The 27,221-nt window shown below is 37.7% G+C and overlaps 1 protein-coding gene across 2 annotated transcripts in view; it reads right to left on the minus strand.

The window, feature by feature from the left end:
• lrp6 (low density lipoprotein receptor-related protein 6) overlaps nt 1-27,221 on the minus strand; it is a 64,576-nt gene that overhangs the window by 29,143 nt on the left and 8,212 nt on the right. Inside the window, exons 4-10 of one of the 2 annotated variants that reach the window (XM_061715035.1) lie at nt 22,477-22,873; nt 20,977-21,148; nt 13,200-13,416; nt 11,560-11,849; nt 5,560-5,786; nt 4,258-4,442; nt 1,094-1,420 (exon numbers count right to left, since the gene is read on the minus strand). In XM_061715035.1, coding sequence (XP_061571019.1) covers nt 1,094-1,420; nt 4,258-4,442; nt 5,560-5,786; nt 11,560-11,849; nt 13,200-13,416; nt 20,977-21,148; nt 22,477-22,873 — 1,815 coding nt within the window. Of the gene's footprint in view, nt 1-1,093; nt 1,421-4,257; nt 4,443-5,559; nt 5,787-11,559; nt 11,850-13,199; nt 13,417-20,976; nt 21,149-22,366; nt 22,405-22,476; nt 22,874-27,221 lie in introns of those variants that run through there. The other variant, XM_061715036.1, reaches the window with a different exon arrangement.

The following is a 27,221-nucleotide window of genomic DNA, read 5'->3' on the forward strand; positions in this document are numbered from 1 at the left end:
AATCTACATCAAGTCATACAAGCTTCCACTGCAGTCTGAACGTGCACAAGCGTGGAGGACCGTTCATCGCTGCTTGCAGCTTTAATTATTATTATTATTATTATTATTATTATTATTATTATTATTAGGGCCGTTCATCGCTGCTTGCAGCTTTAATTATTATTATTATTATTATTATTATTATTATTAGGGCCGTTCATCGCTGCTTGCAGCTTTAATTCTGATTTTAAATCTGAATAGAATAATTCCGCCATCATGTAAACGCTCATTCAGAAAATAAAAATAAATAAATAAAAACAAAATAAAATAAAAATAAATAAAGAAATAATAAAATTAAATTAAAAAAAATAAAAACTATTTAAAAAATAAAAGTAAAAATAAATGAAATAACAGATAAAATAAAATAAAGGGAAAACAATAAATAAAATTAAATAAAAAAAAGTTAAATGAAAATTAAAAAAAGAAAAAAAAGAAAAAAAAAACAAAAAAATACACTCATTCAGAAAAATAAATAAATAAATAAACCAAATAAAATAAAAACAAATAACAATAAAGAAAGAAATAATAATAATAATAATAATAAAAAAACAACTTAAAAAATAAAAATAAATGAAATAACAGATAAAATAAAATAAAGTGAAAACAATAAATAAAATTAAATTAAAAAAAAGTTAAAAGAAAATAAATTAAAAAAAAAAAAAAGAAGAAAATAAATAAATAAAAAAATTATCGTGGGAGCCGGTCCCTCAGAACCGGTCATGAGACCCCGGTACCCCCCGACCCCGGACCCGGTTCTCACTGCTGCAGGTCTTGTTATCTAGTTATCTTTATCTAGTAATCTTTACTCACCACTACAGGTCTTGTTGTCTCCGTTCAGGGAGAAATGGGTGAATAGTTACAGGTCTAGTTATCTCTAGTTATTTTAACTCACCGCTGCAGGTCTTGTTGTCTCCGTTCAGGGAGAAATGAATAGTTACAGGTCTAGTTAATAGTTATATTTATTTTAACTCACCGCTGCAGGTCTTGTTGTCTCCGTTCAGAGAGAAATGGGTGAATAGTTGCAGGTTTAGTTAATAGTAATCTAGTAACTCACCGCTGCAGGTCTTGTTGTCTCCGTTCAGAGAAAAGTGGGCGGGGCATCCACAGACGAAGCTGCTGACGGGCACGGCCAGGCAGAGGTGTGAGCAGTGGCCGTTGGTGGCGGCGCAGGCGTTCCAGCCGGCCTGGCGGGACGAGTGGAACACCAGGATGTCCATGACGTAGTCCAGGTGGTTCTGGATCACCGTGCGGTTCTGCCCGCTGGTCTTGTTGGCCCGCTCGATGCTGCGCTGGCTCCAGTCCGTCCAGTAGATGTAGTCCTGGTACTGGGTCAGGCCGAACGGGTGGGGGAGGTCGTCGGCAATCACCTCCCGGTCCAGGCCTGGGGGGGAGAGACGGGTCAGAACCAAAGATTAAAACAAACCAATCACCTCCCGGTCCAGACCTGCAAACCAGACCGAGACGGGTCAGAACCAAAGATTTAAACAAACCAATCACCTCCCGGTCCAGACACCTTAACAGCTATTTATGCAGGTTCCTGGAAATGATGGAATTTTTCAAAACGTAGAGGGGGAAATGTCTGTTTTTGAGAAATTTTGAGAAAAAAGACGAAATTTTGAGAAAAAAGTCGGAATTTTGAGAAAAAAGTCGAAATTTTGAGAAAAAAGTCAAAATTTTGAGAAAAAAGTTGAAATAAAGTTGAAATTTTGAGAAAAAAGTCAGAATTTTGAGAAAAAAGTTGAGAAAAAAGTCGGAATTTGGAGAAAAAAAGTTGAGAAAAAAGTCGAAATGTTGAGAAAAAAGTCGAAATGTTGAGAAAAAAGTCGAAATGTTGAGAAAAAAGATGACATTTTGAGAAGAAAGACGAAATGTTGAGAAGAAAGCCGAAATTTTGAGAAAAAAGTCAAAATTTTGAGAAAAAAGTCAAAATTTTGAGAAAAAAGTCGAAATAAAGTTCAAATTTTGAAAAAAAAGTCGGAATTTTGCGAAAAAAGTTGAGAAAAAAGTCGGAATTTGGAGAAAAAAAGTTGAGAAAAAAGTCGAAATTTTGAGAAAAAAGTCGAAATGTTGAGAAAAAGTCGAAATGTTGAGAAAAAAGATGACATTTTGAGAAGAAAGACGAAATGTTGAGAAGAAAGCCGAAATTTTGAGAAAAAAGTCAAAATTTTGAGAAAAAAGTCGAAATAAAGTTAAAATTTTTAGAAAAAAGTCGGAATTTTGAGAAAAAAAGTTGAAATAAAGTTGAAATTTTGAGAAAAAAGTCGGAATTTTGAGAAAAAAGTTGAGAAAAAGTCGGAATTTGGAGAAAAAAAGTTGAGAAAAAAGTCGAAATGTTGAGAAAAAAGTCGAAATGTTGAGAAAAAAGATGACATTTTGAGAAGAAAGACGAAATTTTGAGAAAAACGCTGAAATTTTGAGGGGGTGAACAGAGACGGGTCAGAACCAGGAGATTCAAACAAACCAATCACCTCCCGGTCCAGACACCTTAACAGATATTTATGCAGGTTCCTGGAAATGATGGGATTTTTCAAAACGTAGAGGGGGAAATGTCTGTTTTTGAGAAATTTTGAGAAAAAAGACGAAATTTTGAGAAAAAAGTCAGAATAAAGTTGAAATTTTGAGAAAAAAGTTGGAATTTTGAGAAAAAAGTTGAAATTTTGAGGAAAAAAGTCAAAATTTTGAGAAAAAAGTCGAAATAAAGTTAAAATTTTGAGAAAAAAGTCGGAATTTTGAGAAAAAAGTTGAAATAAAGTTGAAATTTTGAGAAAAAAGTCGGAATTTTGAGAAAAAAGTTGAGAAAAAAGTCGGAATTTGGAGAAAAAAAGTTGAGAAAAAAGTCGAAATGTTGAGAAAAAAGTCGAAATGTTGAGAAAAAAGTCGAAATGTTGAGAAAAAAGATGACATTTTGAGAAGAAAGACGAAATGTTGAGAAGAAAGCCGAAATTTTGAGAAAAAAGTCAAAATTTTGAGAAAAGTCGAAATAAAGTTAAAATTTTGAGAAAAAAGTCGGAATTTTGAGAAAGAAGTTGAAATGTTGAGAAAAAAGTCGAAATGTTGAGAAAAAAGACGAAATTTTGAGGGGGTGAACAGAGACGGGTCAGAACCAGGAGATTAAAACAAACCAATCACCTCCCGGTCCAGACCTGGGGGAACAGAGACGGGTCAGAACCAAAGATTAAAACAAACCAATCACCTCCCGGTCCAGACCTGGGGGGGACGGGTCAGAAAGATGTATAACACACCTGGGTGCACGTTACGGTTCAGGCCGTATTAACGGCCGAAGAAATGGCATAAATTACGCCTACGCCGCACCCCACGGCGTAGGCTCTGCGTTGATTTAACGCGGAACCATAAATCAGTCTTCACAGCCCGACTCCACTGTCCGCCGGTGAAAGTCAAAATTTTGACTTTTTTCTCAACATTTCGACTTTTTTCTCGACATTTCGACTTTTTTCTCGACATTTCGACTTTTTTCTCGACATTTCGACTTTTTTCTCAAAATTTCGTCTTTTTTCTCAACATTTTGACTTCTTTCTCGACATTTCGACTTTCTTAAAATTTCGTCTTTTTTCTTGACATTTCGATTTTTTTCTCAACATTTTGACTTTTTTCTCAACATTTCGACTTTTTTCTCAACTTTCTTCTCAAAATTTCGTCTTTTTTCTCGACATTTCATCTTTTTTCTCAAAATTTCAACTTTTTTCTCAAAATTTCAACTTTTTTCTCAAAATTTCAACTTTTTTCTCAACTTTTTTCTCAAAATTTCAACTTTTTCTCAACTTTTTTCTCAAAATTTCAACTTTTTCTCAACTTTTTTCTAAAACTTTTGACTTTTTTCTCAACATTTCGACTTTTTTCTCAACATTTCGACTTTCTTCTCAAAATTTCATCTTTTTTCCTCGACATTTCATCTTTTTTCTCTCAACATTTCAACTTTTTTCTCAAAATTTCAACTTTTTTCTCAAAATTTCAACTTTTTTCTCAAAATTTCAAAATTTTCTCGACTTTTTTCTCAAAATTTCAACTTTTTTCTCAAAATTTCAACTTTTTTCTCAAAATTTTGACTTTTTTTTCAAAATTTCGACTTTTTCTCGACTTTTTTCTCAAAATTTTTACTTTTTCTCAACTTTTTTCTCAAAATTTCGACTTTCTTCACTGGATCAGCGTGGTGTCCAGGTCGGTACCAGAACCCCCCAGAACCCTGACCCGGTTCTTTACCCAGCATGTTGGAGGACTCGATCAGCGTGGTGTCCAGGTCGGTCCAGTACAGCCGTCTCTCTGCGTAGTCGATGGTGAGCCCGTTGGCCCGGCCCACGTCGTCCACCAGCGTGATCCGGCCCGTTCCGTCCATGGCGGCCCGGTCGATCTTGGGCTTCCCGCCCCACTCGGTCCAGTACATGTAGCTGAGGAGGAACCAGAACCAGAGGTTAACGGGAAATTCAGTCTCTAAACCAGGTCAGGAGAGATGGATGACTGAGGGGGAACAGTTTCACCAAGAGTGGAAGGAAGGCAGCGCCGGGCAAGTTATGCCACAGTTTGCACGTGGATTGTTCATGCGCGGGCTAACGTGTCTGCTGGGACTGTTGTTCGGGCATTCGCAAAAGCCGGCATTTCCGAGGCGCCGCACGGCACGGAAAGTGACTTTGACAGCGAGGAAATTGGGACTGGCACAGCTGAATTAGCGGAGCTCTTTAATGCAGAAACAGAGGATGAGACTTTGAAGGGTTTGATTAATGTAAAAACTGAAATAAAATACAATCAAACGAAGTTTTGCTCCCGCTCTATTTTTAAATAAGCACACTTGTGTGCTTGTGTGTGTGTTCTGCAGCGTGTGTGTGCAGCTCCGTGTCTGTAGACGGCGCCTTTTGGGTCGGTGTGCCGTATGTGTGTTTTAAATCCAAAAATGACACACAAAACTGCGGGTGCGCCTTTTCACACGGTGCGCCGAATGGTCGTGAAAATACGGAACATATAAATGTACGCTTCGGGACCACAAAATGTTTTAAGTGTTTGTAATGTGATATGTTGTAATGTTAGGTGGTAGTCTAGTGTAAAGTGCATGTTGTATTGTTAAGTGTGTACATAAGTGTAAGTGCATGTGTGTATTCCTGTCTAATGTATTTATGTTCATTGCCTCCTAGCATAAGCTATTGATTCTCCAGGAGACCAGTTCTGTGTGTGTGTGTGTGTGCGTGCGTGCGTGTGTGCGTGCGTGTGTCCTCACCCCTCTGCCGGGTCCAGGGCCAGGTGTGTGTGTGTGTGTGTGTGTGTGTGTGTGTGTGTGTGTGTGCGTGTGTGTCCTCACCCCTCTGCCGGGTCCAGGGCCAGGTGTGTGTGTGTGTGCGTGTGTGTGTGTGTGTGTGTGCGTGTGCGTGTGTGTGCGTCCTCACCCCTCTGCCGGGTCCAGGTGTGTGTGTGTGTGTGTGTGCGTGTGTGTGTGTGTCCTCACCCCTCTGCCGGGTCCAGGTGTGTGTGTGTGTGCGTGCGTGCGTGCGTGCGTGTGTGTGCGTGCGTCCTCACCCCTCTGCCGGGTCCAGGGCCAGCGCTCTAGGACTGTCCAGGTCCCTCCACACCAGCACCTGCCGGTGCTGTCCGTCCAGCTTGGCCACCTCGATGCGGTTGGTGTAGGTGTCGGCCCAGTACAGGTTCTTCCCCAGCCAGTCCACGGCCATGCCCTCCGGATACTCCAGCCCGAACTCCACCACGTGTTCCAGCGCGCTGCCGTTCATGAAGGCCCGGCTGATCGTCTGAGGAACCAGAGGACGGGGACGGGTCAGAACCAGAGGACGGGGACGGGTCAGAACCAGAGGACGGGGACGGGTCAGAACCAGAGGACGGGTCACGGGTCAGAACCAGAGGACGGGTCACGGGTCAGAGCCAGAGGACGGGTCACGGGTCAGAGCCAGAGGACGGGTCACGGGTCAGAGCCAGAGGACGGGGACGGGTCAGAACCAGAGGACGGGTCACGGGTCAGAGCTCAGTGTTGTTTAAGGTCTTACCGCCTCTAGGGCTGGGGATCGATTCAAATATCAAGAATCGATTCGATTCCGATTGTTGAAATGTTAAAGTACTTTATGTTCAGTTTTCTGTTTCCACTGCAGTAGAACTCAACTGCTTCACTAAAACTGCTATTGTTGGATGTTTTTCTAAATTAAAGAACCAAAATATTATTTTCTACCTTTCTTTTTTCCCTATTACAACAAGCTGGTACTTGACCGTGCCTTCTGGGTACTGTTACACCCCCATGTATTCCACGTATTCCTTCCTTTCTTGGCTCATTTCTTTCTTTCTTTCTTTCTTTCTTGGCTCATTTCTTTCTTTCTTTCTTTCTTTCTTTCTTGGCTCATTTCTTTCTTTCTTTCTTTCTTTCTTTCTTTCTTGGCTCCTTTCTTTCTTTCTTTCTTTCTTTCTTTCTTGGCTCATTTCTTTCTTTCTTTCTTTCTTTCTTTCTTGGCTCATTTCTTTCTTTCTTTCTTTCTTTCTTTCTTGGCTCCTTTCTTTCTTTCTTTCTTTCTTGGCTCCTTTCTTTCTTTCTTTCTTTCTTTCTTGGCTCATTTCTTTCTTTCTTTCTTTCTTTCTTGGCTCATTTCTTTCTTTCTTTCTTTCTTTCTTTCTTTCTTTCTTTCTTTCTTGGCTCATTTCTTTCTTTCTTTCTTTCTTTCTTGGCTCATTTCTTTCTTTCTTTCTTTCTTTCTTTCTTGGCTCCTTTCTTTCTTTCTTTCTTTCTTGGCTCCTTTCTTTCTTTCTTTCTTTCTTTCTTGGCTCATTTCTTTCTTTCTTTCTTTCTTTCTTGGCTCATTTCTTTCTTTCTTTCTTTCTTTCTTTCTTTCTTTCTTTCTTTCTCTGGCTCCTTTCTTTCTTTCTTTCTTTCTTGGCTCCTTTCTTTCTTTCTTTCTTTCTTTCTTGGCTCATTTCTTTCTTTCTTTCTTTCTTTCTTGGCTCATTTCTTTCTTTCTTTCTTGGCTCATTTCTTTCTTTCTTTCTTGGCTCATTTCTTTCTTTCTTTCTTTCTTGGCTCAATTCTTTCTTTCTTTCTTTCTTTCTTTCTTTCTTTCTTGGCTCATTTCTTTCTTTCTTTCTTGGCTCATTTCTTTCTTTCTTTCTTTCTTTCTTTCTTTCTTTCTTCTTTCTTTCTTTCTTTCTTTCTTTCTTTCTTTCTTTCTTTCTTTCTTTCTTTCTTTCTTTCTTTCTTTCTTCTTGGCTCATTTCTTTCTTTCTTTCTTTCTTTCTTGGCTCATTTCTTTCTTTCTTTCTTTCTTTTTAGACTCATTTCTTTCTTTCTTTCTTGGCTCATTTCTTTCTTTCTTTCTTTCTTTCTTTCTTGGCTCATTTCTTTCTTTCTTTCTTTCTTTCTTTCTTTCTTGGCTCATTCTTTCTTTCTTTCTTTCTTTCTTTCTTTCTTGGCTCATTTCTTTCTTTCTTTCTTTCTTTCTTTCTTGGCTCCTTTCTTTCTTTCTTTCTTTCTTTCTTTCTTGGCTCCTTTCTTTCTTTCTTTCTTTCTTTCTTGGCTCATTTCTTTCTTTCTTTCTTTCTTTCTTGGCTCATTTCTTTCTTTCTTTCTTTCTTTCTTTCTTTCTTGGCTCATTTCTTTCTTTCTTTCTTTCTTTCTTTCTTTCTTGGCTCCTTTCTTTCTTTCTTTCTTTCTTTCTTTCTTTCTTGGCTCCTTTCTTTCTTTCTTTCTTGGCTCATTTCTTTCTTTCTTTCTTTCTTTCTTTCTTGGCTCATTTCTTTCTTTCTTTCTTTCTTTCTTTCTTGGCTCCTTTCTTTCTTTCTTTCTTTCTTGGCTCCTTTCTTTCTTTCTTTCTTTCTTTCTTGGCTCATTTCTTTCTTTCTTTCTTTCTTTCTTGGCTCATTTCTTTCTTTCTTTCTTTCTTTCTTTCTTTCTTGGCTCCTTTCTTTCTTTCTTTCTTTCTTGGCTCCTTTCTTTCTTTCTTTCTTTCTTTCTTGGCTCATTTCTTTCTTTCTTTCTTTCTTTCTTGGCTCATTTCTTTCTTTCTTTCTTTCTTTCTTTCTTGGCTCATTTCTTTCTTTCTTTCTTGGCTCATTTCTTTCTTTCTTTCTTTCTTTCTTTCTTGGCTCAATTCTTTCTTTCTTTCTTTCTTTCTTTCTTTCTTTCTTGGCTCATTTCTTTCTTTCTTTCTTGGCTCATTTCTTTCTTTCTTTCTTTCTTTCTTTCTTTCTTTCTTTCTTTCTTTCTTTCTTTCTTTCTTTCTTTCTTTCTTGGCTCATTTCTTTCTTTCTTTCTTTCTTTCTTTCTTGGCTCATTTCTTTCTTTCTTTCTTTCTTTTTAGACTCATTTCTTTCTTTCTTTCTTGGCTCATTTCTTTCTTTCTTTCTTTCTTTCTTTCTTGGCTCATTTCTTTCTTTCTTTCTTTCTTGGCTCATTTCTTTCTTTCTTTCTTTCTTGGCTCATTTCTTTCTTTCTTTCTTTCTTTCTTTCTTTCTTTCTTTCTTTCTTTCTTTCTATTCCGATTCTTAAGAATCAGCATCGATTATCACGATCCGATTCGTTATTGATTTGGGTTTGTGTTATTAAAACTGTTTTTTCAGCTGTTGCATGAATGATATGACTGTAGTTCTGCAACATATTAATACTAGTATTATATTGAGATTCAACAGCAAGTATTGCAGCTAATGATGCTGTAAGGACCAATCAGCTCCCAGAATGCTGATAGAACTGAAACAGAAACATCGTGTAGAATTACCAAACACATCCAGGAGGAAACAGAGACGATGAAATCAGTTTTAGTTTTTCCCCATTTATGAGAATTTGGTTTTTAACATTTATGCAAATGTAACCCCAAGACAGTATAATAAAGCAAAGAAATATAGACAATTTATGCAATTATAACTGAAAACTTTAATGTTTTCATACCTTTAAACATATTTAAAAGGCAAAAACATGCAAAAACATGCCACCAGTTATTTTGTGTCCAACAAAACATTCCTTTTTTGGTCATAAACAAAAAAATACCATAAGTTGTAATGTAATGATGAAAAGAAAAAAAAAAAAAAAAATCATAATTTTTTTTTTTTTTTTTTTTTTAATTGATCTTTAGACATATGAATCGATTTTTAGGAATTAATATGAGAATCGATTTAAAATCGGAGAATCGATTTTTCCAACACAGGCCTAACTGCCTCTACCACGCCCGCTAGGAATGGGTGATATTTTACCGTTCACGATAAACCGTCAAAACAATTCCCCACGGTAAGAATTTATCATCTTGAGGTAAAAACGATAAATTCCCAATGATGATGTTTTTGTGTAACAAACATGGCGGATCTGAGAACGAGGAGCTCGTTAAAAAGAGAGACGAGGAGCAAACATCTATTACGTGCAGAGTCTGCAAAAACAGAAGGAAATGGTTGTTACATTTTGATATAACGTTTGACTATTACAAAAAAGAATTGCAATAGTATCTAATTTGTGGCATGTTCCAACCACAGGTTAATTTGCACATTTTATTTATATTAGAAGAACTTTTATTTATTTGTCCCGTTTTTTATTTATCAGGTTGTATTTTTTTCTACTTTGTGATTTTATAAGCTAAGAAAACTTGAAGGTCAATGGTACTTTAGCTGTTTGTTCTGTTATCCCACTGTTTAATACAGTTTGAATAAATGTTGAATCTGTTCTTACATTTCAAACTTGTTTCATTTGAGTCATTCTAGTTTTGCAGTTCAGGTGTAACTAATTTAATTGGTTTTTATTAATTCAATTTAATTGGTGTAGTTTAGTAGTATTTAGTATCTTTTAGAGCAGTGATTTGGCTCCAAAGACTGAATGTGGTGATAGATTTATAGTTACAAAGGTGGAGTTGAATTGGTAATATTTTTTTTTTTTTTTTTTTTTTTTTTTTTTTTTTTAAATCGTAATTTTTATCGTGAAATGCCAGAAATAATTGTGATACATTTTTTAGTCCATACCGCCCATCCCTACCGACCGCTAACCCTAAATCCACCCCCGTCCCGCCCGCTAACCAGTGGCCGGTCAGTAGAGGGCGCTAGCTGGTTGGTAGAGGCGCTAGCTGGTCGGTAGAGGTGCTAGCTGGTCGGTAGAGGGCGCTAGCTGGACTTTTTTCTCAAAATTTCGACTTTTTTCTCAAAATTTCAACTTTTTTCTCGACTTTTTTCTCAAAATTTCAACTTTTTTCTCAAAATTTCGACTTTTTTCTCAAAATTTCGACTTTTTTCTCAAAATTTCGACTTTTTTCTCAAAATTTTGACTTTTTTCTCAAAATTTTGACTTTTTTCTCAAAATTTTGACTTTTTTCTCAAAATTTTGACTTTTTTCTCGACTTTTTTCTCAAAATTTTGATTTTTTTCTCGACTTTCTTCTCAAAATCTGGTCAGTAGGGGGCGCTAGCTGGTCAGTAGATTGGATGTACTTTGTTTGGTGTCTTTGTTCTTGTGAAATAAAGTAATAAAAAAAAAAAAACAGGTCACCTCTGTACGGACTCATTACTCCGGCACTTTAGAACTTGTACATTTTTTCTCTAAATATTATTTGTTCTTTTGTACTGCACCAATCACCACAACACATTCCTTGTGTGTGTTAAACTACTGTGCAATAAACTTGTTTCTGACTCAAATCCTCTAAATTCCAGACAGAACAATGGAAATGTTCATGTTTTTCTTCTCTCTAATGTGTAAAATAAACTGAACCCGAACCAGGAAAAACAAAACAAACCAAAATAACAGTGAACTTTGTTGAAATGTTAAAGTACTTTATGTTCAGTTTTCTGTTTCCACTGCAGTAGAACTCAACTGCTTCACTAAAACTGCTATTGTTGGATGTTTTTCTAAATTAAAGAACCAAAATATTATTTTCTACCTTTCTTTTTTGCCTATTGTACCAAGCTGGTACCTAACCTTGAATTCTCTGTACCGTTACACCCCCATGTATTCCAGGCAGAGCCGCTTGGGAGATTTGGGAGGCCCTGTGCGAAATGGCCGGGGGGGGGGCCAAAATTTTTGGGTGTTTTGGGTCGGATCGGGTGTCTATATGGGCAATTTTAACTCTCCAATGATCAAAATACTGGATACCTTCCCCTGCCTCATCATCATCTCTTGCCTCGACGCGGGGCCCCACGGCTGCTTGAGACCCGGTCGGATCGGTGATTTTTGTAACAAATGTATCAAACGAGCCTTTCAGTGTGGCATTAAACTCTTCCATTTTCTTTAGTTTTTTTCTTTTTTCATCCCCTGATGGAAATTTCCTGAATCTGTCTCGTTCTCTCGACATTGTGTGACAGTTTGTTCCAACTCCACCGTCTGGATCAGAGCAGCTTGTGTCTGCGCTTGGTCTGATCAGTTGTATTGAACAACAGACACATATATTTATTGATATGCACAGACTAGTACACATTTAGGTCTGTAATGGAACGTGACTGTTGATATTTATAAGAGAAAAAAGGAAAAAAAAAAAAGAAATTAAAAAAAAAAATTGAAAAAAAAAACAACAAAAAAAAAACGGCCCATAGCGCGAGGCCCCACATGCACGGTTCGCACCCTCACCTTGAGCGTGATGTCGGTCCAGTAGATCCGGTTGTCGGTCACGTCGAAGTCGAGCGCCGAGGCCTCCTTGATGCCGGTCAGCGGGATGGCCACGTTGTTGTTGTTGGTCTCCAGGGAGATGCGGCGGATGTCGGTGTGGCGGGAGAACAGCAGGAAGGCCTCGGGGACGATGCAGGTCCTCATGTCAGCGATCAGCTCCAGCCCGATGGGGCAGCCGCACTGCAGCCCGCTGGGCTTGAACAGACACAGGTGGGAGCAGCCGCCGTTGTCCTCCGCACACGGGTTGGTGCCTGAGGAACCAGAGGTCAGGGGTCAGGGGTCAGAACCAGAACCAGGGGTCAGGGGGGACCAGTGAGAATTCAGGAAAATCGTACACTTGGTGACAGGTTTTTGATATTTGGCGTGGTGTTAGGTACAATATGGACATAAGGTTTTCAAAAACCACCGCAAACAAATAGAGACGCCCCCTAGTGGCCGGTTTGCAGAAAATTCATGCGTGTTATTTTAATAAAATGCTATTCTTTCTTTGTGACTTAGTTCTGAGGTTCTGTTCATCTTTTTTTTGCAAAAAATGACCTTGAAAGTCAAAATGTTGAGAAAAAAGTCGAAGTGTTGAGAAAAAAGTTGAAATGTTGAGAAAAGTCGAAATGTTGAGAAAAAAGTCAAAATGTTGAGAAAAAAGTCGAAATGTCGAGAAAAAAAGTCGAAATGACGAGAAAAAAGTTGAAATTTCGAGAAAAAAGTCAAAATGTCGAGAAAAAAGTCGAAATTTCGAGAAAAAAGTCGAAATGTCGAGAAAAAAGTCGAAATGTCGAGAAAAAAGTCGAAATTTCGAGAAAAAAGTCGAAATGTCGAGAAAAAAGTCACAATTTCGAGAAAAAAGTCAAAATTTCGAGAAAAAAGTCAAAATTTCGAGAAAAAAGTCAAAATGTCGAGAAAAAAGTCGAAATGGCAAGATTAATGTTGAAGTACAATTTCGAGAAAAAAGTCAAAATGTTGAGAAAAAAGTCAAGATCTTGAGAAAAAAGTCGAAATATTAAGAAAAAAGTCAAAATGTCGAGGAAAAAGTCGAAATGGCAAGATTAATGTTGAAGTACAATTTCGAGAAAAAAGTCAAAATGTTGAGAAAAAAGTCAAGATCTTGAGAAAAAAGTCGAAATGTTGAGAAAAAAGTCAAAATGTCGAGAAAAAAGTCAAAATTTTGAGAAAAAAGTCAAAATGTCGAGAAAAAAGTCAAAATGTCGAGAAAAAAGTTGAAATGTTGAGAAAAAAGTTGAAATGTTGAGAAAAAAGTCAAAATGTCGAGAAAAAAGTCAAAATTGAGAAAAAAGTCGAAATTTCGAGAAAAAAGTCGAAATTGAGAAAAAAGTCGAAATTTCGAGAAAAAAGACGAAATGTCAAGAAAAAAGTCAAAATTTCAAGAAAAAAGTCAAAATGTTGAGATTAAAAAGGAAAAAAAAGAGAAAAAAGAAGAAAAAGGAAAAAAAGAGAAAAATAAAAAATAAAAAAGAAGAAATAAAGGAAAAAAAAGGTCAAACATTTCTGAAAAAGCTCCAGGAGCCACTAGGGCGGCGCTAAAGAGCCGCGGGTTGATGATCCCTGATCTAGGACTACTGGTTCCAGCTGGTTCTGGTTCTTACCTTCCACCCGGTGCAGCCGGGCAGCCTTCAGCCCCATCAGGTCGGGCAGCTGGTCGATGATGATCTGGCGCTCGGCGCTGCGTTTGTGGACCCGTTCGATGCTGCGGCGCTGCCAGTCCGTCCAGTAGATGAAATCTCCCAGCAGAGTGAAGCCGAAGATGTGGGGGAGTTTATCCTCCACCAGAACCCTCCGGCCCGACCCGTCCATGTCCATCACCTGCAGGGACAGGGAGGGATTCAGACAAGTTAGAGAAAAAAAATCACCTTTTTTATCAACGTTTCAACTGTATTCACACAATTTTACTTTATTATTCTCCACATTTCGACTTTTTTCTCGAAGTTAATGAAAAAAAAAAAGTCAAATAAATCAAAATTTGTATAGCACCTTTCATCCAGGTACATGAAGTGCTTTGACATTTTGACTGAAAAATAAGCGTAATAAAAACAAAAATAAAAACTGGGAGACCAATGCACACTGACATACAATATTGTTATTTAAAATGAAATAATGATAAAAGTTCAAGAATTAAGGCTAAAAAAATAATCAGTCCACAACAATAAAATATAATAATAATAAAAACATTACAAGAAATAGATAAATAAATAAAACAAATACCTATAAAAAAATGAAATAAAATAATATAATATATATATATAATAAAATAATTTCTGGCATTTATCCGGATAATGATAAAAAAAATACCAATACAAAAACATCATCAAAGGGAATCTTTCTCTCTTTCTTTCTTTCTCTCTTTCTTTCATTCTTTCTTGGCTCATTTCTTTCTTTCTTTCTTTCTTTCCTTCTTGGCTCATTTCTTTCTTTCTTTCTTTCTTTCTTTCCTTCTTGGCTCATTTCTTTCTTTCTTTCTTTCTTTCTTTCTTTCTTGGCTCATTTCTTTCTTTCTTTCTTTCTTTCTTTCTTTCTTTCTTTCTTTCTTTCTTTCTTGGCTCATTTCTTTCTTTCTTTCTTTCTTTCTGGCTCATTTCTTTCTTTCTTTCTTGGCTCATTTCTTTCTTTCTTTCTTTCTTTCTTGGCTCATTTCTTTCTTTCTTTCTTGGCTCATTTCTTTCTTTCTTTCTTTCTTTCTTGGCTCATTTCTTTCTTTCTTTCTTTCTTTCTGGCTCATTTCTTTCTTTCTTTCTTGGCTCATTTCTTTCTTTCTTTCTTTCTTTCTGGCTCATTTCTTTCTTTCTTTCTTTCTTTCTTGGCTCATTTCTTTCTTTCTTTCTTGGCTCATTTCTTTCTTTCTTTCTTTCTTTCTTGGCTCATTTCTTTCTTTCTTTCTTTCTTTCTGGCTCATTTCTTTCTTTCTTTCTTGGCTCATTTCTTTCTTTCTTTCTTTCTTTCTGGCTCATTTCTTTCTTTCTTTCTTTCTTTCTTGGCTCATTTCTTTCTTTCTTTCTTTCTTTCTTTCTTTCTTTCTTTCTTTCTTTCTTGGCTCATTTCTTTCTTTCTTTCTAGGCTCATTTCTTTCTTTCTTTCTAGGCTCATTTCTTTCTTTCATCCAGGTACATGAAGTGCTTTGACATTTTGACTGAAAAATAAGCGTAATAAAAACAAAAATAAAAACTGGGAGACCAATGCACACTGACATACAATATTGTTATTTAAAATGAAATAATGACAAAAGTTCAAGAATTAAGGCTAAAAATAATCAGTCCACAACAATAAAATATAATAATAATAAAAACATTACAAGAAATAGATAAATAAATAAAACAAACTGAATAAAACTATAAAATGTGATGCTACATGAAAGCCAGACCAAAGAGATGAGTTTTTAGTCTACGTTTAAAACCATTTCCAGATAAATATCTCCAGGTATGAAAGGATAAACAGCAGTCCTCCTGTAGACTCCACACTTACACCTCTGTTCTCTTAAAATACACTGTTAAGACGTGATAAGGAAAAAAGAGGGAGAGAACGTATGTCTTTGTCTCTGTTCACCAACATCATGAATAAATCTTCACACCTCGCTCCGGACACAAATTCAGCACATTAGACACCTGACTGTCGCAACTAGGGCTGTTCGATTAATCGATTTTAAATCGTAATCGCGATTATGTAATTAGAACGATGTTAAAACGTGAAAATCGTAAAATCGATTTTTCACTTTTAATTTTTATTTTTTTTTTTACCTTGTCTGCACACATATTAATGATTGATACTAGGGCTGGGCGATATATCGAGATTTTAATATATATCGATATATTTTCAAACGCGATATGGTACGAGACAATATCGTTTATATCGATTTCTAAAAAAAAAAAAAAAAAATTTTAGAATCTTTTTTTTTTATGATTTTGATATAGCTTATTTTGTGACAAATTGACTTGAATGTTTTATTTGAGATTTGCACAAATGTTTTGTTATTTGCACAACTGTCAACCTCAGTGGAAAAGTCTGCCTGTTACTGTCTACATTGTATTAATTACAGTGTATTTTAATTGAATTGTTATGCAGGAAAGGGATATTTGTTTTATTTTATTCAAGAAGCATTTTTATTCTATATATGCAGGCAGTTTATTTTTATTTCATCTGTTTTATACATGTTGATATTGTGCAGACCTCTGTTAATAAAGGAACCTGTGTGACATTTGGAACGAGGCTTTGTATTAAAACTGACTGTTTTTTAAGGGTTTGCCTCAGAAAAAATTAAGCTAACAGAGATGCTAACACAGATGCTAACAGAGATGCTAACAGAGATGCTATGCTATAATGCTTTGGGGGAAACCCCAATTAAGGCACAGAAAAAATATCGAGATATATATCGAGTATCAACATTCAGCTAGAAAATATCGAGATATGACTTTTGGTCCATATCGCCCAGCCCTAATTGATACCATATTAATGATTGATAGAAATACCTCTCAATACCTGCGACAAGTGCCCCATGGGAGAGGCTCTTTAGTGTAGGAGGGGCCGTGGTAACCATGGTGATATACTAACATGCCACCGGGTAGACCGGCTCGTGTTCCTGCAGAAAACTAATGAGTGACATTACACACCTCTACCTCCTTCATGGGTTCATTATTATTTAGCATGCAAAGACCCAGTTTAGTTTAATTAGAAAATGTCTTGTTTTTTTTCATTGGAAATATAACTTACTGTATGTTTGCAAGTGCTGATTTGCTGATTTTTTTTTTCAGAGTTAAAACTTTATATTTTATTATATTTTTTAAAACTTTTTTTCAACTTATTTTACAGAGTTTTGCACTTTATTCATTCATTTTTGGTTTAATAAGAGCAAAGTTTGCACTTAAAGCCCAATGGGGCAAATGTTCAATAAAAAAACAGCATATTTGAAATAATTTCTTTGCCTTTTGTCAATTCACAAAATAATCGTAATCGAAAATCGGATTTTGAGAGAAAAAAAAAAAAAAAAATCGAGATTTTATTTTTGGGCAAAATCGAACAGCCCTAGTCGCAACCAGTTACTCGCTTATGAGGTTCGTTCATAAAGTTGGTGATTGGCAAGTGGGGTTGGGTCGTATGGAACAGATATGGAAATGTCAGACAAATTGAACATGGTTTAACTCCGATATCTGCCTGTCCAGAACACTGTTCCACAGGGCCGTTAGATCAGCGTCACTCTTCATAGCTGACGCTTTCCCCAAAGTCGTGGTCACAACAGATGTGCAAAACTTTGAAAGCAGCTTGCGAGAAGCAGCCACGTCCCAGTTAGCCATCTGTGTCTGTAGTAGGGCTGAACGATATACCGTTATCGTATCTGTATCGAGATATGAACATTCAAGACATTAATAACGGAAAAGCAACGATATAAACGATATATTTCCGCTCGCCCTGCTTGTACAGCTCGAGCAGTCTCCATAAACATTACTTTTAAGATTGCTCTTGAACGCACCACTACGGCCAGCCAACCACAAAGCTTATTTCATGCTTGCTGTTGATCGACAGCTGAAGCCAACCAATGACAAACATAGGAGGGAGGGAGGGAGACGTAGACGTAGACACACACAGCCACACACGGGAGAGCGGAGAAGAGCGGAGAAATCCAAACGGAAGAAAAGAGACATGAGTGCGGAGGATAATGCGGCCGGTGGCGGTGCAGAATCTAATTTTGTGCCAAAACATAAATCATCCTCCATTATTTGGAGGTATTTTGGATTTAGAAAGGATGATGTCGACCAGAGCGAGGTGTTGTGCAAGTCGTGCTTGGTGAAAATTGCGACGTGTATTTCGCAGCCATCCGTTTTTTGTTTTGATATTAAAAAATAAAAATAGAGAAATAAACCAAAATAATCCGTTCCCCATCTTTTGTTTTGATAATAAAAAACGGAAAATGGATCGTTATCCGTATCCGTTATCCGATTTCATTGATGTGTTTGAAAATCGAAATTGTGAATTAAAACAGCGAGTGGAAAACTCTTTTCTCTATTTCCTATTAGTTTCCAACGATACTGAAAAACAAGGATTGGACAAATGGGGGGATTGCACATGCGCAGTAATAAATTAAGAAAGTTGTTTCTGGTTCTTTTGTTGATCAGATTGAAATTTAACATTTTTAGATATTTAATTGTTGAAACAGAAAATAAATCAAATATGAAACCTGGGATTGAAACATGAGTTTAATCTGTAATCTGTCTTCACTTCGTCATGAAACTGCAGTGATGTTGTGACAGTCCGTTCAGCTGCAGCGTCCTATCAATAATCAATAACATGTACTGAACTCTAACTCTAACTGCATTGGTTATTTATCGTTAAAGCGGAGCTACAGTAAAATATTTGGATTATTATTTATTATTGAGTGACTTTATGTTAATGTTGATGACTGGCAGTGAGTTCTAATCAATAAAACTGCACTCTTTTGATTTCTGATGTTTTTATTTTTCTGAAAAATGCTTGGTTTTCACCGAACCGAAGTCATATCGTATCGTATCGATATCGAGATATGAAATTTTGTCCATATCGTTCAGCCCTAGTCTGTAGACGTGTTTTTTGAAAAAGTGGCTCAAAGACGCTGTTTAGCCGTTGTTCAACGATTTCAGCTACCTGCAAACAGTCAAATCAGTCAATCATGTGTGAAAATGAAAAATACTAATTAGTAACTGATCATGAAGTATTATGAATATTTCTCCATGAATCTGACTGGGTGGAGAAGCTGTCATCTGGGGGGGCCTGTGCACATCCAGGCCCCCCCGTAGATCCGGCCCTGCATCAGACCTGGGACACCTGAAGACGAGGACCTGGACCAGAGCAGGAATGTGAGGAATCTGCAGCATCAGGAAGCTCTAGGCCTGTAATCGGCCTGTAATCAGCGTCAGCAGCGTGGAGCGCTCTGATTGGCCGACAGCGGGTCGGCCCCCTCCCAGAATCCTCCCAGAATCCTCCCAGAATCCTCAGTGTAAATATAAGTTTCCATGGCGACACGGCGGTTGGACCTGGGAGTCGGACCGCAGCGGCGACGGGCCCAGATTCTGCTCAGATTCTGCTCAGATTCTGCTCAGATTCTAAACAGAACTGACCGCAGCTGCAGCAACGCAATCAGAACCAGATGTGGAGAAGAACCGCAGCAACTGGGCCCAGAGGGGGGTTGGTTGGTCCCCAGAACCAACAGCAGAACCTGACACGCGTGTCCTCCTCCGGACCCTCGGCACCGACCCGGATGATGGATCCAGTTCCCACCTCAGAACCGGGACCGGAGCGCTGAGCTCGGTCCGAAACACCAGAACACGACACACGTGGAGTCATTCAGGACCCGGTTCTGATCCACTTCAGTCTGGAGCAGAACCATGTCAGGAGGCCGGGACGCAGCAGGGGTTGCCGTGGCAACGTCTCCGGTTTCCACGGCAACACGCCAAGCTAACAACAACTTCACGCCAGTTTTCACACCAACTTCACGCTAGTTTTCGCGCTAGTTTTCACGCCAGTTTTCACGCTAGTTTTCACGCCAACTTCACGCTAGTTTTCACGCCAACTTCACGCTAGTTTTCACGCCAACTTCACGCTAGTTTTCACGCCAACTTCACGCTAGTTTTCACGCCAACTTCACGCTAGTTTTCACGCCAGTTTTCACGCCAACTTCACGCTAGTTTTCACGACAACTTCACGCTAGTTTTCACGCCAACTTCAAGCTAGTTTTCACGCCAACTTCACGCTAGTTTTCACGCAAACTTCACGCTAGTTTTCACGCTAGTTTTCACGCCAACTTCACGCTAGTTTTCACGCCAGTTTTCACGCTAGTTTTCACGCCAACTTCACGCTAGTTTTCACGCCAACTTCACGCTAGTTTTCACGCCAACTTCACGCTAGTTTTCACGCCAGTTTTCACGCCAACTTCACGCCAGTTTTCACGCTAGTTTTCACGCCAACTTCACGCTGGTTTTCACGCTAGTTTTCACGCTAGTTTTCACACCAACTTCACGCTAGTTTTCACGCTGGTTTTCACGCCAACTTCACGCTAGTTTTCACGCCAACTTCACGCTAGTTTTCACGCCAACTTCACGCTAGATTTCACGCTAGTTTTCACGCTAGTGTTCTCGCTAGTTTTCACGCCAAATTCACGCTAGTTTTCACGCTAGTTTTCACGCTGGTTTTCACACCAACTTCACGCTAGTTTTCACGCTAGTTTTCACGCTAGTTTTCACGCCAACTTCACGCTAGTTTTCACGCTAGTTTTCACGCTGGTTTTCACACCAACTTCACGCTAGTTTTCACGACAGTTTTCACGCCAGTTTCACACCAACCTCACGCCAGTTTTCCAGGAGTTTTCACGACAGTTTTCACGCCAGTTTCACACCAACCTCACGCCAGTTTTCCAGGAGTTTTCACGACAGTTTTCACGCCAGTTTTCAAACTAACTTCACGACAGTTTTCACAGTAACTTCACACCAGTTTTCACGTCAAGCTCACGCCAGTTTTCACGCCAACTTCACGCCAGTTTTCACGCCAGTTTTCACGCTAACTTCACGACAGTTTTCACACCAACTTCACGACAGTTTTCGCACCAACTTCACGACAGTTTTCACGTCAATTTCACGACAGTTTTCACAACAGTTTTCACAACAGTTTTCACACCAACTTCACAACAGTTTTCACACCAACTTCACGCCAGTTTTCACGCCAGTTTTCACGCTAACTTCACGCCAGTTTTCACACCAACTTCACGCCAGTTTTCACGCCAGTTTTCGCACCAACTTCACGACAGTTTTCACGTCAATTTCACGACAGTTTTCACACTAACTTCACAACAGTTTTCACACCAACTTCACAACAGTTTTCACACCAACTTCACAACAGTTTTCACGCCAACTTCACGCCAGTTTTCACACCAACTTCACGCTAGTTTTCACACCAACTTCACGCTAGTTTTCACACCAACTTCACGCCAGTTTTCACACCAACTTCACGACAGTTTTCACACCAACTTCACACCAACTTCACGCTAGTTTTCACACCAACTTCACGCCAGTTTTCACACCAACTTCACGCTAGTTTTCACACCAACTTCACACCAGTTTTCACGTCAATTTCACAACAGTTTTCACGTCAATTTCACAACAGTTTTCACGTCAATTTCACAACAGTTTTCACGCCAACTTCACGCCAGTTTTCACACCAACTTCACGACAGTTTTCACACCAACTTCACGACAGTTTTCACACCAACCTCTGTAAAAACCTTGTTTTAGGATATTTTAGACAAATGTTGGACACAAAAGTACCATTTAAATGGTACTTAAATATGCCATGGACTCATTACAAGACAAGAACCAGCCGGACCAGAACCAGCCGGACTAGAACCAGAACTCACCTCGATCTTGTCGGTCTTGGCGTCGCCCCAGTAGATCTGTCGTTCGTCGTAGTCGAGGGCGAGTCCGTTGGGCCAGCCCAGCGACGTGTTGACCATCACGACCCGCTCCAGCCCGTCCAGGTCGGCCCGCTCGATCTTCGGAACCTCGCCCCAGTCGGTCCAGTACATGTAGCTGCAACAGAACCAGAACCATTAATGGACCAGAAAAAAAAAATATGAAATGTCGAGAAAAAAGTCAAAATTTTGAGGAAAAAAAAAAAAAATCTACATTTTGAGAAAAAAGTCGAAATTTTGTGAAAAAAGACGGTCAGTCGGTCCAGTACATGTAGCTGCAACAGAACCAGAACCATTAATGGACCAGAACCAGAACCGACTCAGAACAATGATCTTGAGAAAAAGTCAAAATTTAGAGAAAAAAGTCTAAATTTAGAGAAAAAGGCCAAAAATTTTCGAAATTTTGAGGAAAAAAGTAGAAATTTTGAGAAAAAAGTAGAAATTTTGAGAAGTCGAGAAAGTCGAAATTTTGAGAAAAAAGTCAAAATTTTGAGAAAAAAGTCAAAATTTTGAGAAAAAAGTCGAGAAAAAGTCGAAATTTTGATAATAAGTCAACATTTTGAGAAAAAAGTCAAAATTTTGAGAAAAAAGTCGAGAAAAAGTCAAAATTTTGAGAAAAAAAGTCAAAATTTTGAGAAAAAAGTCGAGAAAAAGTTGAGATTTTGAGAAAAAGGTCGAGAAAAAGTCGAAATTTGGAGGAAAAAAGTAGAAATTTTGAGAAAAAAATCGAGAAAGTCGAAATTTTGATTATTAAAAGTCAAAATTTTGAGAAAAAAGTCAAAATTTTGAGGAAAAAGTCAAAATTTTGAGAAAAAAGTCAAAATTTTGAGAAAAAAGTTGAAAAAGTCGAAATTTTGATAAAAAAAAGTCAACATTTTGAGAAAAAAGTCAAAATTTTGAGAAAAAAGTAAAAATTTTGAGAAAAAAAGTCAAAATTTTGAGAAAAAAAGTCAAAATTTTGATAAAAAAAGTCGAGAAAAAGTTGAGATTGAGAAAAAAGTCGAGAAAAAGTAGAAATTTTGAGAAAAAAGTAGAAATTTTGAGAAAAAAGTAGAAATTTTGAAAAAAAGTAGAAATTTTGAGAAGTCGAATCAAAATGTCAAGAAAAAAGTCAAAATTTCATGAAAAAAGTCAAAATTTCGATAAAAGTCGAAATGTCGATATTAAGAAAAAAAAAAAGAAGAAAAAAAGGAAAAAAAGAAAGAAGAAAAAGGTCAAACATTTTAGGAAAAGCTCCAGGAGCCACTAGGGCGGCGCTAAAGAGCCGCAGGTTGCCTGGCCTAGCCTAGCAGGTGTTAGCCTAGCCTAGCAGGTGTTAGCCTAGCCTAGCTCTTACCCGGCCACCGGGTCCAGGACGATGGCCCGGGGCTCGTCCAGGTCTTACGTTAGCCTAGCCTAGCAGGTGTTAGCCTAGCCTAGCCTAGCAGGTGTTAGCCTAGCTCTTACCCGGCCACCGGGTCCAGGACGATGGCCCGGGGCTCGTCCAGGTCCTCAGAGATCAGGACTTTCCTCATGGTTCCGTTGAGCCGGGTCACCTCGATGCGGTCGGTGCCGGTGTCGGTCCAGTACAGGTTCCGGGCCACCCAGTCCACGGCGATGCCGTCGGGGTGGTTGACCTGCGCCGTGACCACGAACTGGGCCTCGGACCCGTCCAGCCGCGAGCGGCGGATGGCCTTGACGTCGTCGTCCGTCCAGTACACGTGTCCGTCCACCGGGTCGTAGTCGATGGCGATGGCGTGGCGGATGTCGTCCACCTGCAGCACGATGTCCGTGAAGTCCGGCGTGTCCAGGGAGATCCGGCGCAGGTCGGTCCGCCGGGCCAGCAGCAGCATCTGGGTCGCACCTGGGGGGGAGGTCAGAGGTCAGGACCGGTTCACGGGATCAAACACTGCTAAAATATTTCAAATATTGCTAATATTCTGGTTACTGAAACGTTAGGAATATTCCGTTTCCATGCTGAGCTAACAGGGTTATCCCTGTATCCATGGTGATTAATCATTTATCTGGATCAGGAGTCGGCAACCCGCAGCTCTTTAGCGCCACCCTAGTGGCTCCTGGAGCTTTTTCAAAAATGTTTGACCTTTTTTTCTTCTTTTTTTTTCTCTTTTCCTTTTTTTCTTCTTTTTTTCCATTGTTTCCTCTTTTTTTCTTCCTTTTTCCTTTCTTTTTTAATCTCGACATTTCGACTTTTTTCTCGTCATTTTGACTTTTTTCTCAACATTTCGACTTTTTTCTCGTCATTTTGACTTTTTTCTCAACATTTCGACTTTTTTCTCAACATTTCGACTTTTTTCTCAACATTTAAACTTTTTTCTCGATATTTCGAGTTTTTTCTCAAGATTGTACTTCAACATTAATCCTGACATTTCGACTTTTTTTCTCAACATTTTGACTTTTTTCTCGTCATTTCGACTTTTTTCTCAACATTTCGACTTTTTTTCTCGACATTTCGACTTTTTTTCTCGTCATTTTGACTTTTTTCTCGTCATTTTGACTTTTTTCTCGTCATTTCGACTTTTTTCTCGTCATTTCGACTTTTTTCTCAACATTTCGACTTTTTTTCTCAACATTTTGACTTTTTTTCTCAACATTTTGACTTTTGTCTCGTCATTTAGACTTTTTTTCTCAACATTTCGACTTTTTTCTCAACATTTCGACTTTTTTCTCGTCATTTTGACTTTTTTCTCGTCATTTTGACTTTTTTCTCGTCATTTTGACTTTTTTCTCGTCATTTTGACTTTTTTCTCGTCATTTTGACTTTTTTCTCGTCATTTTGACTTTTTTCTCAACATTTTGACTTTTTTCTCGTCATTTTGACTTTTTTCTCGTCATTTTGACTTTTTTCTCGTCATTTTGACTTTTTTCTCGTCATTTTGACTTTTTTCTCGTCATTTTGACTTTTTTCTCGTCATTTTGACTTTTTTCTCAACATTTCGACTTTTTTCTCGTCATTTCGACTTTTTTCTCAAGATTGTACTTCAACATTAATCCTGACATTTCGACTTTTTTCTCGTCATTTTGACTTTTTTCTCAACATTTCGACTTTTTTCTCGTCATTTTGACTTTTTTCTCAACATTTCGACTTTTTTCTCAACATTTCGACTTTTTTCTCAACATTTAAACTTTTTTCTCGATATTTCGAGTTTTTTCTCAAGATTGTACTTCAACATTAATCCTGACATTTCGACTTTTTTTCTCAACATTTTGACTTTTTTCTTGTCATTTTGACTTTTTTCTCGTCATTTTGACTTTTTTCTCGTCATTTTGACTTTTTTCTCGTCATTTTGACTTTTTTTCTCAACATTTCGACTTTTTTCTCAACATTTTGACTTTTTTCTCGTCATTTTGACTTTTTTCTCGTCATTTTGACTTTTTTCTCGTCATTTTGACTTTTTTCTCGTCATTTTGACTTTTTTCTCAACATTTCGACTTTTTTCTCAACATTTTGACTTTTTTCTCGTCATTTTGACTTTTTTCTCGTCATTTTGACTTTTTTCTCGTCATTTTGACTTTTTTCTCGTCATTTTGACTTTTTTTCTCAACATTTCGACTTTTTTCTCAACATTTTGACTTTTTTCTCGTCATTTTGACTTTTTTCTCGTCATTTTGACTTTTTTCTCGTCATTTTGACTTTTTTCTCGTCATTTTGACTTTTTTCTCAACATTTCGACTTTTTTCTCAACATTTTGACTTTTTTCTCGTCATTTTGACTTTTTTCTCGTCATTTTGACTTTTTTCTCAACATTTTGACTTTTTTCTCGTCATTTTGACTTTTTTCTCGTCATTTTGACTTTTTTCTCGTCATTTTGACTTTTTTCTCGATATTTCGACTTTTTTCTCAAGATTTTGACTTTTTTCTCAACATTTCGACTTTTTTCTCGTCATTTTGACTTTTTTCTCGTCATTTCGACTTTTTTCTCAACATTTCGACTTTTTTCTCAACATTTCGACTTTTTTCTCAACATTTTGACTTTTTTCTCAACATTTAAACTTTTTTCTCGATATTTCGAGTTTTTTCTCAACATTTCGACTTTTTTCTCAACATTTTGACTTTTTTCTCAACATTTTGACTTTTTTCTCATCATTTTGACTTTTTTCTTGTCATTTTGACTTTTTTCTCGTCATTTTGACTTTTTTCTCGTCATTTTGACTTTTTTCTCGTCATTTTGACTTTTTTCTCAACATTTTGACTTTTTTCTCAAAGTGCATAACGAAAATAAATCTTCCCCCAGTTCTAACTAATATAGAAACATGCAGCTTGTGTTGTCTTCATTCTAAGGTACAAGACTTTTCATTTTTTGCGGCTCCAGACATATTTGTTTTTTTTGTGTTTTTGGTCCAATATGGATCTAAAACATGTTGGGTTGACGACCCCTGATCTGGATCAAACCAGCGACGCACGGAGAACGTGATGACGCAATTACCGTCATTTCCACTTCTTCCTGGATCCAAATTCAAAACAAATGCTGCTTCGCGCAACTTTTCCCTCACCTTCTTGTAAATCTTCTATCCCGGTACTTTCTAGCGTCTACAAATGCAGAAATGTTCATATCCTTCATTACATTTATGAAGTGATTAGTCTCCTCCTGGTCTTGGTTTCTCCGTGTTTAGAAGAACTTCCTGGACTCAAAAGACCAGGATTCCTTGTGAACAGAACATGAGCAGTGATGTAAACTCAAAGAAACCAGTTTTATAGTTTGGTCCCTGAAACCTCTCAGTTTCCAGGTAACCCCTCAGGTAAACGTTCCTCTCCTAAACTCTGAACCAGCACGATCAACCCTGGAAAAGGAAGTGACATCATCATCACGCTCCAGAGAGGATTGTTTACGTCGTCACTCGTTACTTATTTACTCAAATAAAGCTCATAGTTGCTGAGATTTTAAAACACCACCTTCACAAACTGTTATAAAACTGTAATATATATATTTGAGTCCATGTTCCAGACCAGATTGCTTTTAATTTTTGAACATATCCATGTCTGTAGATGATATTTTGGTATAAAACCTTCCTGAGTGGCAGCTGGATCAGAGTTATCAGCTCATGACCTGCTAGGATACCATTCATTCAAGCTAAGATGTACGGGTTTATTATACATTTCCTGAACCCTTATGGTCCTGTGAGTATTCCAGTTTTTGTATTTTGTGTCTCTGTTGTTCCTAGATGACACAGGGATAAAAGATAGTATATCGTTTAGGTGAAAATTGTGTAAAAAAGTTGAAATGTTGAGAAAAAAGTTGAAATGTCGAAAAAAAGTCGAAATGTTGAGAAAAAAGTCAAAAAAAAGTTGAAATGTCGAGAAAAAAGTCGAAATGTTGAGAAAAAAGTCGAAATGTCGAGAAAAAAGTAAAAAAAAAACATTGAAATGTCGAGAAAAAAGTCGAAATGTTGAGAAAAAAGTCAAAATGTCGAGAAAAAAAGGCGAAATGTCGAGAAAAAAAGGCGAAATGTCGAGAAAAAAAGGCGAAATGTCGAGAAAAAAGTCGAAATGTTGAGAAAAAAGTTGAAATGTCGAGAAAAAAGTCGAAATGTTGAGAAAAAAGTCGAAATGTCGAGAAAAAAGTTGAAATGTCGAGAAAAAAGTAAAAAAAAAAAAGTCGAAATGTCGAGAAAAAAGTCGAAATGTTGAGAAAAAAGTCAAAATGTCGAGAAAAAAAGGCGAAATGTCGAGAAAAAAAGGCGAAATGTCGAGAAAAAAGTCGAAATGTTGAGAAAAAAGTTGAAATGTCGAGAAAAAAAGTCGAAATGTTGAGAAAAAAAGTCGAAATGTCGAGAAAAAAGTCGAAATGTTGAGAAAAAAGTCGAAATGTCGAGAAAAAAGTCGAAATGTCGAGAAAAAAAGTCGAAATGTCGAGAAAAAAGTCGAAATGTCGAGAAAAAAGTAAAAAAAAAAACGTTAACTCTGATCCAGCTGCCACTCAGGAAGGTTTTATACCAAAATATCATCTACAGACATGGATCTTTTTTAAAAATTATAAGTTTGTTTTATCACCTTGAGTGGAGCTGACCAGTGAGATTTTGGGCTCTGGCCCCTGGACTAACGGTGGCCCCTGGACTATGTAAACACGCCTTCTCCTGCAGGAAGTTTAAGGAGTTGGAGGAATTCACCACAGGTTTGGGGGGGGGGGGTCCGCGGGGCTGCAGGAACCTCTGCTGCAACAGTTAAACCCCGGCAGAGAAAGGGGTCATTGTCT

This window comes from Cololabis saira, chromosome 23 (assembly GCF_033807715.1).
Source record: "Cololabis saira isolate AMF1-May2022 chromosome 23, fColSai1.1, whole genome shotgun sequence".
NCBI lineage: Eukaryota > Metazoa > Chordata > Actinopteri > Beloniformes > Belonidae > Cololabis > Cololabis saira.